Here is a 14,135-nt window from a genome sequence, read left to right on the forward strand (position 1 = left end):
CCGGAGGAGGCAGGAACTTGAACTCTCCATGGCGACCGCCCAACAGGAAACGTACCCTGGAGATGGAGGGAGAAGGAGTTTCTGATCAAGTACTTCTATCTGGGGCAGAGGGGAGGGGGGGAGGCATATGTTTCACAAAAGCAACATATGTCCAACAGAACCAGGCTGGTTCCAAACCAGTTCCTACACCTCAGACTTTGGCTTGAGGGATACAGTGCTTGAAGCAATCAATACTAAAACAATTATATCCTTGCTGCAGGGTGCATGAGTGATTGCATTATGATAGAATTGAGGCCATTCATAGCAGCCTGTCCTCTCTGGAGCAAAACGCCCTTACTCAGACATAAATAATCGAACAACGATTGTCCTGAGAGGCGAGCAGTGAGTGACTACTTTGTCCTGATGGCAAGATTCCATTTGAGTGATTTACAGTAGCTAGCAGCAAGGCTGCTATCTGCACTTTCTGGCTTCCACACAAATGTTCTGGTGGTGGCCTTACCACCATTTTATTTATACCTTTAAGAGATTCAATTCACACACAAACAGTTCACTTAAGGCACAATTGGTGAGTTATTGAGGTGTTTGTTTAAAGAGTTCAAAGCAATACTAATGCAAATGCAAAGCTTATTGCATTTTAATGTCCTCGGTGGCAAATAAAATTACATTGATGGATTGCCACTTGTGGTGCATTATATTTTCCAGTGCCCATTGGTATTCCACATATTTGCATTTGATTCAGGAGGCGATATTGAGTTTCTTCTAGACAAGTACACAGTTAAACATTGGTCTTACAATCATCGTGCTTATACTTATCCAGATGTTTATAGATTGACATAAGTGTTTATGAGACAGTGTTTATCAGGTATGGGTAGGCATGGATCCACACAGGAAGAGGTGGAAGAGTGCATACTTGACTCCAGCCGAGAAGCTGGCCACGGGGAAGAAAAGGCCATCAGAGTTGAAGTTCTCGAACATGCCCTGGACGGGCTGGCCGTTGATCCGGAAGGAGATACTGGGCACGCTCAGATCCAGGCAGCAGCTCACCACGTCCTCCACCTTCAGCAGATGCTGATTGGGCGAGCTGACTGTCCGCGCTATGCAGCCTGTGGGTGAGAGGGAGGTTAGCTTCCACTTCCATCCAGAATAAAGGAGACAGAGCCTTCGCTGCCACAGTGTCACACACATGCACACACACACACACATGCACACACACATGCACACACACACACACAGTTCCAGTATCCGTTTCTACAACCCCAAGCAGTTCGAAGCTCCACACTTTAGAATAAGTGTGGGTGGGTGTGTGTCTGAACAGACATTTGTGGAGATCCCAGGTCCAAGCCAGGCAGGAACAGTGTGTTGCTGGCTTAGCAGTAAAACAGAAAGGGAGGTGAGATATAGTCTGGGCCAGCCAGGTCTAAAGAGCCCTGCTGAGGATTTATCTAGCTCTCTTTCCTCTCTGGCTTCTCATCCCCACCACGCACACACACACAATCAATATTCTCCTCCACTTCAGGGGGTGCACACACTCACAGGGGGCTCCAGTCCTTCTAGACCCCCCCCCCCCCAAAAAAAAAAAAGCCTGCACACCGGAACACTTACTGTACAAATCGACATACCGTAACTATGTTGTAACCATGTCATCGTCACAGTGAGATGTTACTCCTCTCTAAAAAACACTTACCTCCTCACTCCCCATCCTCACTTCCTCTCTTCCACCTCCCCTCCCATCATCTCCCCTGTACTGACTCCCCTCACCCCCTCTCTCCCACCTCCTCTCCCAATCATCATCATCCCTTCCTCCTTAATCACTTGCTCCACTTTCCCTACCTCCCACTCATTCTATTGACAACCCCTTTTCCCCTCCTCTTCTCTCTACTCCACTCTTCCCTCTTTCCCACTTCATCTAGCTCATCCTGTCCTTCCCCCACCCTCCTGCCCTCTGTGGTTTCCTTCCTTCTCAGAGAACCTTTCCACATCATTGAGTTGCACACATTTTTAATAGTGCTGAAACAGATCAAAACCATCCAGGTCAAAACCATCCAATTGAATATAACGTTTTCACCACAGAAGAAAAAAAAAAACGAGTGTGTTTACAGTGGCACGTTTTATTTAGAAACACCATCTCTCTCTCTGTCTCTCTCTGTCTCTCTCTCTCTTTCTCTCTGGTCTCTCTGTCTGTCTGTCTGTCTCTCTCTCTCTCTCTCTCTCTCTCTCTCTCTCTCTCTCTCTCTCTCTCTCTCTCTCTCTCTCTCTCTGTCTCTCTCTCTGTCTCTCTCTCTCTCCTCTCTCTCTCTCTCTCTCTCTCTCTCTCTTTCCTCTCTCTCTCTCTCTTCTCTCTCTCTCTCTCTCTCTCTCTCTCTCTCTGTCTCTCTCTGGTCTCTGTCTCTCTCTCTCTCTCTCTCTCTCTCTCTGTCTCTCTATCTCTCTCTCTCTTGCTCTCATTCTCTCTCCCTCTTTCTCCATTCCTTTCTTTTGGCCTGGGTGTATTATCTCCCCTCACACCAGCCTACTATGCAGGGATTATCCACAGGCAGCCGCGTGTTTAGGGATTAGCCAATCATAACACTGCTATAGCACCTCTCCGTCAGAGCCTCCCAAGCCGTCTGTGCTGAGCACACAGCATCTGAACCTTCAGTCTGCGCTCAAGGAAGAGGAGCGTTCAGTGGACTAGGAGCTCAGTGACATAAACACAAAAAACTGCTGAGATGGGAGATATTTCCACTGACACCAAATCAATGGAATTGGATACACAGCAGACTGAAGACTTCGACAGCTCAATAATACTGAACTTGATACAACCTTAATTTAGATTTTTCTTATGGGAGTTAGGGAGTCTAGGAAAATTGGGGTTAAGTTCCAGTTCAACTCACACAAGCAACACAAGCAAATCATATCAAATGTAACATTTGTAGTAAACACAATGGCATTTTACTCACATTTAAATGCAGCATCTTAATGTAACCCACCATGTTATATAGAAAACAGAATGGACCTTCTCCACCACCATTCTCACCTGACCAGAGGTGCAGGCCGTCGAACCCGTAGGAGTAGAGGTCGTTCCCCCACACCGTTGCCCGCCCCAGCCCTCCCCGCCCCCCGGGTACGGGGCATAGCCGTCAGTGGTGGCCCAGCCCACTCGCAGGTGTGTGGCCTCCGCTGTCACAAACGACAACACCTGGTCCACGATGAGTTCATAGTACCACTTCCTGTACTGGGCGGAGCCTTCACTCACCCCCAGGAAGATGTTGGGCCTCATGCTGTGATTGGATGAGCAAGAGAGAGGGAGGGAAGATGGGTGAGTGGCCGAGAGAGAGAGAGAGAGAGAGAGAGAGAGAGAGAGAGAGAGAGAGAGAGAGAGAGAGAGAGAGAGAGAGAGAGAGAGAGAGAGAGAGAGAGAGAGAGAGAGAGAGAGAGAGAGAGAGAGAGAGAGAAAGGGAGATTGAATGTGAGAGGGAGGAAAATGAGAGAATATGTGGAAAAAGCGACCCCAAGGAAGAAAGGAAACAAGGGGTTAGAGTGCATGAGTGGCTCCCAGCCGGACAGCCTCTACTATAGCCTTTCTAATCAGGTCAATACAGGTTGGCTGTACTGTATAGAGTGAGTGGCAGAGTGATTAACCTCCTGCCCCGGTCCTTTCCTTCCCGGGGGGCTTACACTGAGAGGGGAGGGGGGCAGAGGGGCAGGTTTTAGCAGCCATGTCGGCAGAATGTGTAAGTGTGTGTGTGTGTGTGTACCTGCTAACATGGTTGACCAGGCGTGTCTGCAGCAGCAGGTCTCGTCCAGGGAGCAGGTTGTCACAGATCAGGTGCTGGTTGGAGCGCACCGCCACGCCATGGCACACACACAGAGAGCACAGCACATCCAGCACCTGACAGACAAGCAGCACAGCGTTACCTCCTGAACACAAACATACACACACAGAGAGCACAGCACATCCAGCACCTGACAGACAAGCAGCACAGCGTTACCTCCTGAACACAAACATACACACACACATACGCACACACACACACACATACAGAACATATACACGTACACAAACATGCACCCCTTACACACACACACACATACACACTCACCTCACGCATACGCTCACACAGCTTTGCTCCTTCAGAATCTGACCTTGTGGTTGCGTCCATGTTTGTCCAGGAGGGAGATGATGGACTTGATGTGTCCTTCCTTGATGATGTTCAGGGCTTCAGGACTCTCCACCAGCACACAGTGAAGAACCTCCAGAATCCCTGCAGCACCACCGCATGGGAAAGAAACAATCCAAACAATTCAACATCCACTCCATCCTCTCCACCCCCCAACATCCTTTCCATCCTCTGCACCCCCTGCTTGTTTTTTGGATCCAGTTAGTGTGTTGTTGAGGCATTTGAAAGATGAGTAGGTTTGTGTTTGTGTGTGTGTGTGTGTGTGAATCACCCTAACTTCAAACAGTTATTTATTCTCCCCTTATCAGTTTGTGACTCATCCTATTCTATATTCTAAAGCAGCTTCCTCAAACACCAACCAGCCTCTCATCACCACAGGCCCTAGCACCTCTCTCTCTCTCTCTCTCTCTCTCTCTGTCTCTCTCTCTCTCTCTCTCTCTCTCGATCTCTCTCACTTCTGGAGTGAAAGGGGCTCAAAATAGGAGTTGGAATACCCAGTTACCCTTCTGTATGTGTGTGTGTGTGTGTGTGTGTGTGAGAGAGAGAGAGAGAGAGAGAGAGAGAGAGAGAGAGAGAGAGAGAGAGAGCTAAAGAGGGAGAGAGATGCAGAGAGAGAGTGAGAATGATCTCACCCTTTACTCCTCTTCAGTAAATTCAAAATCGACACATGTAAACGGTAGGCTAAAAATGTCCAGACCAGAATAGCTTGAGGTCAGGTCTAGCTTGTGTTTGTGTGGGTTTGAAGCCTGTGTTTGGATGTACAGTACATCTCTCAAAGCTGGTGCTGTAGGACTGCTGTAGATCAGAGCCTGGAGTATGCTGGAGTTTCATAATTCAGAGCTTTTGAAGTAAGTGGTAGAATTCTTACGTAACCACCTCCTGTGTAAGAGTTCAAGTGTGTGTGTGAGTATATGTGTGTGTGTGTGCGTGTGTGTGTGTGTGTGTGAGTGTGTGTGTGTCTGTGTGTGGGTGTGTGTGTGTGTGTGTGTGTGTGTGTGTGTGTGTGTGTGTGTGTGTGTGTGTGTGTGTGTGTGAGAGTGAGAGTGTGTGTCTGTGTGTGTGTGTGTGTGTGTGAGTGTGTGTGTGTGTGTGTGTGTGTGAGTGTGTGTGTGTGTGTGTGTGTGTGTGTGTGTGTGTGTGTGTGTGTGTGTGTGTGTGTGTGAGTGTGTGTGTGTGTGTGTGTGTGCGTGTGAGAAGGAGCAGTGCTTCAGCCAAGCATCCTGCTCCTGCACACTCTCAGTACATTCATTCTTTACAGCTGGCAAGGACCGAATATATTCTCTTTCTTCTTCCCCTCTCTCTCCCTCTCTCCTCACCACCTTCACACTCATCTGTGTAATGAGGGCAATGGAGACCAGGTAGACGACACAGACTCGTGTTTCCTCCTATCTTTTCTCTCCTTTGCTCTGTTTCTCCCTCTCTCTCTAATCCAGTCCACCTCTCTTTTCATCTCATCCTTCCATCCATTCTCAACAATGTCTCTCTCTCTTTCTCACACATACATTATTGTAATGTACAACCTGGCTTCAGACCAAACAACAGCGATTACACTACTACCCCCGCCTGTAGCATTCTGGGATTGCTACGCTCCTCTCTGGGCACCAGTACTGGACACAGGTGTGGAGTACTGGAATGATCTATGAGGGGTGCTCCTTCTGCATACAGAGCTGTTTGAGTAGCACAAACCCACTGAGCTGATGAGTTCCCCTGGAGGTAGTGATATGATAGAGAGTCCCCTGTCATCCCCCGGTAGATCCATCCCAGATAATCATCCCACACAAAGCAGCAGTGGAATAAAGTCAGCGTATCCTCTACGAGATCTAGGAGTCTGTCCTTTTCGCCGCACTATCAGTCCCATTGAAGATTGACTTCACAGGCAGATAGACAGATCGACAGTAGTTGCAAACACTGTGCTGCAGTAGAGGCGACTCAGGATTAGACTTGAAGAATTAAATGAATGGTGAGTGAATGTCTAAAGATAAAAGGACAGACAGGTACTGTTGTGTGCATCTGTTGTGTGTCTGATTTTATAGGTGCAAAGGTGGGCGTAGATCACATGACAGTTGACCTACCAGAAGAGGCCTCCAGCCGCTCCAGTCTGCTAATCAGCCAATCCAGAGAGCCGGAAAACTGGGCACAGTTCTTCCTGTTTCCTCTTATCAAGGCAGCTGGGAGAGAAGGAGAAAAGCGATATAAAAATAGTGAAAAATCACAGGTGTGTTCTGAACTAAACTATTCCTCTCAGACAGTATCTGTAGCCTCTCTCTCCCTTGTCTCTCCATCTCTCTCCCCCTCTTTCTCTCTCTCTCTCTCCCCCGTCTTTCTCTCTCTCTCTCTCTCTCTCTCTCTACTGCACTACTCCAGGTAAAATAATGACTCCATATTCTTAGTAGTCATAGTCCTACCATTGTGCTTTCATGTGTGTGTGTGTGTGTGTGTGTGTGTGCGCGTTTGTTTGTTTGGTTTGTTTGTTTGTTTGTGTGCCTAAGCCCAGCCAGTGACAGACGACCAGATGCCAGTTTATACCAGTGTTCAGCTACAATTATCTGTAATGTGGCAGAGCCCACCAGAGACTAGGTTGTGCAAACCAGAAACACTCTTATTAAGGAATGTACCGCACTGCTCTAATGTTGTCATGTTGTCTAGGTGGTATCTCCCTACTCTGTCATTCCATTCTTTATCTGTCTTCATCCTGTCTTTCATTATCCCTCTGTCTCATTATCTGCCTCCCTCCCTCTCCCTCTCCCTCTCCCTCCCTCTTCTCTCCCCCTCTCTCTCTCTCTCTCTCTCTCTCTCTCTCTCTCTCTCTCTCTCTCTCTCTCTCTCTCTCTCTCTCTCTCTCTCTCTCATGACATGGGGGTGACTATGTAGACCTGGCCCCTCCGTTGCCCTGGGTCAGAGAGAGTGTGTTACAGAGAGAGTACACAGGCCGGGGAGCAGCATTAGAATCCCCCTGAGTGTGCAGTGGTCCAGGCAGGCAGTTCACCCCCCCCCCCCCCCCCCCGCCCCCCCCCCCCCCCCCCCCCCGCCCCGGCCTCACCCAGCAGCTCATATAATGAGTTTAGGATGGACTTCCAGGCTACGCCGGCCTCCCGGCCCGCCACGTCAGCAAAATGGGCAGCGCTGCTGTAGATGTGCAGGCGGTCGATACACTCCAGCACCAGGTTGATCATTCCCTAGTGGGCGGGGAGGGGGGGGTGGGGGGGGGGGATATTGTCTGTGTCATGTTTAAAACGTATCCAGCACACATACAAAACACACTCACAAAACACAGTGAAACACGGGTACAAAGAAAAGAACTACAGTGGTGGACCGCGAATCCCAGACTCCTGGGCTCAAGGCTACCTCTTCCTGGAAGAGGTTCTGTCGGTTCTTCAGCGCTCGCAGGCGGTTCTGTTTGTCCTCGTGTTCCAGGTGCTCGTCAGGAGGCTGGAAGTAACCAATAAGATCCTGCAGACTCAGACTGACTGATTCGATTGGCAGATCCAGTGTTGAGGTCTTCCCTTTTTTACTAAGTGTGTCCAAACCCCTGAGAGATAGAGGCAAGGAAGGAGGGACAGAAAGAGAGTTGGAGAGGAAGAGAAGGATGAACAAGAAAGATGTTACCATCTCTCACCTAATTTCATCGTATTGATCTAGAGGGTTCAAGTGATCCAAATTAAGAGGATTTGAAATGGTGCTGTTGGACAGGTACTTTGTCATTATGACTAAAGATGTGGAGCGAGGTTACGACAGTGCTGTGTGTGTGTGTGTGTGTGTGTGTGTGTGTGTGTGTGTGTGTGCGCGTGTGTGTGTGTACCGAATGAAGCGGTTAAACAGGAACACGGTGCTGCGTATGACGCGGGCGGTGCGAGACTCCTCATGCTGGGAGCGGGAGAGGGTCAGCCCGTCGTCCATGTGGCCCTCATGGTGCATGATGGCCTGAAACAGTCGGGTCAAAACAGGCTGTCAGCTGCATGGGACCTTCAAAACGTCTCGAAAAAGGTAGCCAATTCACTTTCAGTCTGGCCTGAAACAGTACGTCAGTTTAATGAGCCAACAGGTCTCAAATACAGCAGCGTAAACCTAGAATACGAACAGCGTTCCTAGCAGACAGTGAAGCACATTCGAGGACCGTCCACCATGTTGTACCTTCCTCTGCACGCCTCCCATGCGGGCACACTTGGCATCCACAGTCTGGTAGGTGAGCCAGAGACAGGTGTCCACGTGCTGGACGTAGCACACCGAGTCCCCATACTTGATATCAGGAACGCCCATGCCGTCCACTTCTTTCTTCAGGGCAAAGTCCAGCTTCTCCTGTGGAGGGGACCAACCAGACAGGGTGAGTTCACTCAGCTGAAAGCTGGGCTGGGTACCGCAGTGCTCGCTCCCCCTGTCTGGGAGAGCTGTTGTCTGCCCCTGTCTTCACTCGCTCTGCTTCTCTTGTTCTCTCACACAACTGTTAACAGTGAACTCTATTACTGCCAAACACAGCCCCTTCTCCCACCGTGTTCTACAACCCACAGGGTCGTGCTGTCTGGCATGACTGGACATGACACTTTGGCATTGTATTACAGCGTTTGAGAAGTGAGAATGGTTTGTGTCGGTATGGGTGTGCGTGTGTGCGTACGTGTGTGTGTGTGTGTGTGCGAGAGGGAATGTCCTCCACACTTCTCTCCTCTCCCCTTCAATCCTATTTCCTCCTCTACTCTTTTCTCCTCCCTCTCCCTCTTCAATTCTCTCTCCTCACCTTCTCTATAATCTATAAGTGGTAGGTGGCTGGATGGTGAACCTCTTGTATGCAGTAGTCTCTGTTAACACCCAACACTGTTGCTGTCTCCACAACGTAGGTCTGCGCCATCTAGCACGGGACAATATCTGACAGTGCTACCCAGCTCTGTCTGTGATGGCAGGAGGAGTTGCAGTGTAAATACTGCTGGCCTGCAGCCTCAGATAGGTGTGGACATTACCCCTCAGCTCATACTGCTAGCCTGTAGCCTCTGGACAGCTGGATATGTTGATGCTGCAGAACATTGTTTACTGTTGGGTCGCTACCTCCAGCAGCCGACATACCCTTGAATTACTGTACCAACGAATCTGTTACCATGGAAATGTGTGTGTATGTGTGTGAGTGTGTGTGTGTGTTTGTCTATGTGTTCCTACCTTGGATGACCTGAAGCAAAAGGCAGTAGACTTGACGTCAGCCTTCTCCTTGTCCATGAGAAGCAGGTTGCGGTCCTCCAGCAGGCTCAGGTACTTCCCTGTTGTCACGTGTCTCAGCCTGAAGGGCTGGCCCCAGCGCGTGTGACTCCCACTCCATCTGTACACACACACACACACACACGCATGCACATGCAGAAACACACGCACGTATGTATTTAAAAAGCACACACACACACAGATCAAACACCTATTGGACCTATTAGGGTATGTAGTGCTTTATTGGTGTGTCCTGGCGTCCTGCCCAGATCAGTTAGCTAGACGACCAGGCCTGGTGGTGAAAGTAGAAGAAGTGTCCGGGGGACAGAAGAAGTTCTGTAAGGAGGTCCAGATAAAGTCTAACTACAAGAGATGATGCATGAGCAGCTATTTCTACAGCCATAACCAGCCCAACCCCATAATGTCAGTTTGACAGAACACTGCAGGCTGAAGAAGCCATGGAGAACTTATAGGCTCAAACTCCATCCCTATTTCAGCCTCTGTATATACAGTAATTGTCTTGTTAACTAGAGGAATCACCATCTCAGTCATCCTCAGGGAACTGCTCATTCTTTATCGAATGACACTTAAGACTTACATAGTGTATGTGTGGATCTGATATGTGAGGAGAGTTGTGTTGTGGGAGTTGTAGTTTGACTTACGCGACCCGTAGTGTCTCCAGCCTCCAGAGTGAGCGGGCATGAATGGATACAGCTCCACCCTCATAGTGCACCGTCCTGAGGAGGGGAGGAGATGTGAGACAGTGTGTGTGTGTGTGTGTGTGTTTAAAATCAAATATAAATCAATTGTATGTGTCAGGAGAAATCACATAGGGAGTACAGGGTTATGTAAACTCTTGCAAAGTGATTAAACTGTATATTACAGCCCTCAGTTGTGTGCCTCTTTGTATTGCCAAAGGCCGCCCATTACAGTAACAGACACACACACGTGCGCACATACACACTTTTGTAGAAAAACAAGTCCTTAGAGAGGCAGAAACTGCAGCAACCAGCAATGGACAAGGCATTCTTACATAACTAACAACGTCATGATTTTCCCCTTGAACCAGAATAGAAGCAACGGAAAAACAGTAACTTACAACTGACCCTTCAACCAAAGCTTAAAAACACATCAGAAGGAATCCTGTTTTGGATGTGCAGAGAAATTAATGCATCATCAAATGAATTGGAATTAGCTGATGTTTCTTAATCATGCAGCAGAGCTTGTTTCCGACTGTGGCGTTTCGTCACACATGCATCATTAATGCTGAGAGAAGCTCCAGTGGTCTGAGCAGCTCTCTCCAGCTGAGGGGGCAGGAAAAGGAGCATCCAGCCCCCCGTCATCAGTTTATATGACTTGAGTGAGGGGGGGGGGAGTGTGTGGGAGAAAAACACAGACTGAGAAAGAGGCACACAGAGAAAGAGAGGGAGAGCGAGATGGACAGAGATAGGGCGAGACAGGTAGACAACAACAGACAGAGACAGGACAGAGAGGTCATAGTTTACAGTTTACACAAAGACCCTGTTCAGCGTATTAGCCTGCGCCACTGCTGCTTTCCAGGGCTGGAGGACCGGGCTGTTCCCGATGACTGCCCCCCCCCCCAAAAAAAAAACAACACGCACATGCACCCTAGACCAGTGATGGAGAGCTGCAGCTATAGGAGTAGCTAGCTAGGTAACGAGGACACAGTCATTCACATGAGGGATCTAGTGATGACAGGAGTACCATTGAGGCCGGGTACAAGTGTAATTATTATTGTACCCTCCGCCCATGCAGAAATACATCTTCGGCTCACAAAGAGAGCTCATTCTGTCTAAAGTAGTTGCTGGTTCCCATCCCTACGGAGACCGTAGCTATTCCCTCATCCTTCTGGTAGAGGAGCCAGAGTGGGGTATGGCCTAGTTTGGAGCATAGCCACTCAGCACCAGCAAGCACACTGCAGGTTGAGAACGACATATTTGCGTTGGCGTTTAAAGGTGACTTTGTTGGAGAAATAAACAGTTAAAAGGTGACTTTGTTGGAGAAAAGAGTGTGCTTGTCCCAGCTCAGTGTGTCAGGCTGGACTGAGGACAGACGTCTCCTCCATCAGCAGACGACCCATTCTTTTCAGTCTCACAGCCCACACTGACACAGCCAGACTCATACACAGAGCCTGGCCCATTCTGGCCCTTGATGCTCTCATTCTACCCTCTCATGCCCTTGGTTAGGCAGCTATCCCCCTGGATCGCGCCAGCTGACCTGCGCTGCTCCTCTCCATGTTCCCCCGACGGGACGGTCAGACACTCGTCCATGTGACCGTGCAGCAGACGGAGCACATCTCCCCCAATCAGAAACCCTGGAGACCAGAGAGAGATAGAGAGAAGAGAGAGATACAGAGCAAGAGAGAGACAGAGAGAATTCATGTTGATTTCATGTTTTATTTTCCATGTTTCATCCACATTGGGGTGTGGATGTGTGTGTGTGTGTGTACCTCGGTGTGTGTTTTGGATCTGTTTGTTTACACTCCTTATCAGGCCGAGGAGGCTTCTATCTACAGTATTAATCCTCCAGAAGTCTTAATATCCGGTGACAGGAGAGGGAAGGGGGGAGGAGGAGGGAGGAGAGAAGGGAAGGAGATACGAAGGCAAGGAAGAAGAGATGGAATGAAGGGAGGAGAGGTGGAGAGAAGAAGAGAGGGGGAGAGAAAAGGAGAGGTGAGGCCCACCTTGTGCCACCTCGCTGCCAGAGCAGATGGGGGCTACACTCCAGAGGGTCTGCTGGAAGGCTGCGTCCACATGGAGGCTCCCGTTACCATAGGAAAGGTGCTGGGGGAGACACAGAACAGTTAGGATATGAGGGAGGAGGGGGTGGGCATAAATAGAGAGAGAGAGAGAGAGAGAGAGAGAGAGAGAGAGAGAGAGAGAGAGAAGAGAGAGAGAGAGAGAGAGAGAGAGAGAGAGAGAGAGAGAGAGAGAGAGAGAGGGAGAAAGAGAAGGAGAGAGAGAGAGAGGAGAGAGAGAGAGGAGAGAGAGAGAGAGAAGGAGAGAGATAAAAGGGGAGAGAAGGAAACAGAGAGAGAGAGTCTTAGCTTGGCATGAAAACCCATTAGAGGGCTCCACCGAAGATATATTGTGCCCACCCCCACACACACACACTCCCTACACACATACAAACCACACACACGGATAAGAAAGATGGGCTTTTCAGCGATCATCAGAGGGGAGGGCATTCATCCTAGTGCAATGGTTTCTTTAGCTAGAACCCCACCCCTCCACACACACGCACGCACACACACGCACGCACAGACAGTGCACCCTGCTGCATCAGATTGGCACGGGCATGTCATTTCACACTTGACAAGTGTCTCAGATAAGGGTTGCTGTCTCAGATAAGGGTTGCTGTCTGACTGCTTTTACTGTTTCCATGAGATTCCACAGGCAGTGAAGGTGTTTATGTGGAAGGATATATCTCCATTACAGCTCAATACAGAAACACATGCTCTAGTAACTGTGTGTGTGTGTGTGTGTTTGCGTGCGGGTGTGTCTGTCTGTACATTGATTTGGACCACTGATTTGATTTCCATCCCGGAGACAAAGCAGCAAATGAGGAAATGATGAAGTAAAGCCTACATACAACCGTGTCAATCTGAAAATCATTTGAGTACGGAATCGTACAGCGTGCTTCATCTGTTTCTTCAGATGCTCCAATGACCACTACATCCGTCCGGTGTGATCGGACCGATTGAGCACCTGCAACGTGACAATGTCAACTCACCAGGTAGCGTTCTGACGACACACTGACGAGGATGAGGTCATCGCCCACACGAACCTTCTCCCCCTCTGACCTCTGCTTTGACGCAGGGTGGATGGTCCACCAGCAGGCCTCGCCTGGACACACACACACACAGACATACCCAAATCAGGCAGGACTCTATGTTAACTGCCAGCAGCCCTGCTCAGACTCACAGGAAGCAGACAAATAGACAACATGGTGTTGTATGTTATGGTAACAGAAACAACTGCTACTGCTTCAGGGAAATGACAGCCTTCTACCATCATTGCGCCAGCCCTTATTAGTTCATGTTTATACTGTGTGTATGTGTGTATGTGTGTGTGTGTGTGTGTGTGTGTGTGTGTATGTGTGTGTGTGTGTGTGTGTGTGTGTGTGTGTGTGTGTGTGTGTGTGTGTGTGTGTGTGTATGTGTGTGTGTGTGTGTGTGTGTGTGTGTGTGTATGTGTGTGTGTGTGTGTGTGTGTGTGGTCTACCTGTAGTGTCTTCTTGTAGGCCCACATCGAAGGCCAGTTTGTCTGTAGAGGATCGTGAGGTGGACAAACAACACAGGTACTGGATAGGAAACAACAAAATAACCAGACGATTTTTTCAAAGAAGCAAATACATTTACATTTAGTAGACGCTCTTATCCAGAGCGACTTACAGTAAGTACAGGGACATTCTCCCCGAGGCAAGTAGGGTGAAGTGCCTTGCCCAAGGACACAACGTCATCTGGCACGGCCGGGAATCGAACTGGCAACCTTCTGATTACAAGCCCGCTTCCCTAACCGCTCAGCCACCTGACTCCCATGATCAAATCTACGATCTCTCAAATCATTTGACCATACTCTGACACATATATCACAGCCCCAGTTTGTTCTCTTCTGCTGGATTGTTTTATTCATGTTACATTGTTTGAAACATTAGTTCCTGACTCTTAATGCTCTCACCATTCCACTGTAGGAGTGTCGTAGCAGGACAGCGTGTCCATACAGTAAGGTACGATGGCCTCCTCCTTGGGCTGTCTGCAGACACACACACGCACAT

The 14,135-nt window shown here is 49.1% G+C and overlaps 1 protein-coding gene across 1 annotated transcript in view; it reads right to left on the minus strand.

Annotated features, from left to right (window-relative positions):
* Positions 1-14,135, minus strand: part of ryr2a (ryanodine receptor 2a (cardiac)) — a 68,892-nt gene that overhangs the window by 42,313 nt on the left and 12,444 nt on the right. Inside the window, 18 exon segments of the mRNA XM_067245220.1 lie at positions 6-56; positions 911-1,103; positions 3,017-3,065; positions 3,068-3,260; positions 3,738-3,871; positions 4,126-4,244; positions 6,233-6,328; positions 7,201-7,336; positions 7,506-7,689; positions 7,960-8,081; positions 8,292-8,456; positions 9,303-9,459; positions 10,001-10,075; positions 11,577-11,673; positions 12,043-12,142; positions 13,092-13,204; positions 13,583-13,661; positions 14,039-14,113. Of these exon segments, the coding sequence (XP_067101321.1) occupies positions 6-56; positions 911-1,103; positions 3,017-3,065; positions 3,068-3,260; positions 3,738-3,871; positions 4,126-4,244; positions 6,233-6,328; positions 7,201-7,336; positions 7,506-7,689; positions 7,960-8,081; positions 8,292-8,456; positions 9,303-9,459; positions 10,001-10,075; positions 11,577-11,673; positions 12,043-12,142; positions 13,092-13,204; positions 13,583-13,661; positions 14,039-14,113 (2,138 nt within the window).

Source organism: Osmerus mordax, chromosome 10, assembly GCF_038355195.1.
Source record: "Osmerus mordax isolate fOsmMor3 chromosome 10, fOsmMor3.pri, whole genome shotgun sequence".
In the NCBI taxonomy this organism is placed as follows: Eukaryota; Metazoa; Chordata; class Actinopteri; order Osmeriformes; family Osmeridae; genus Osmerus; species Osmerus mordax.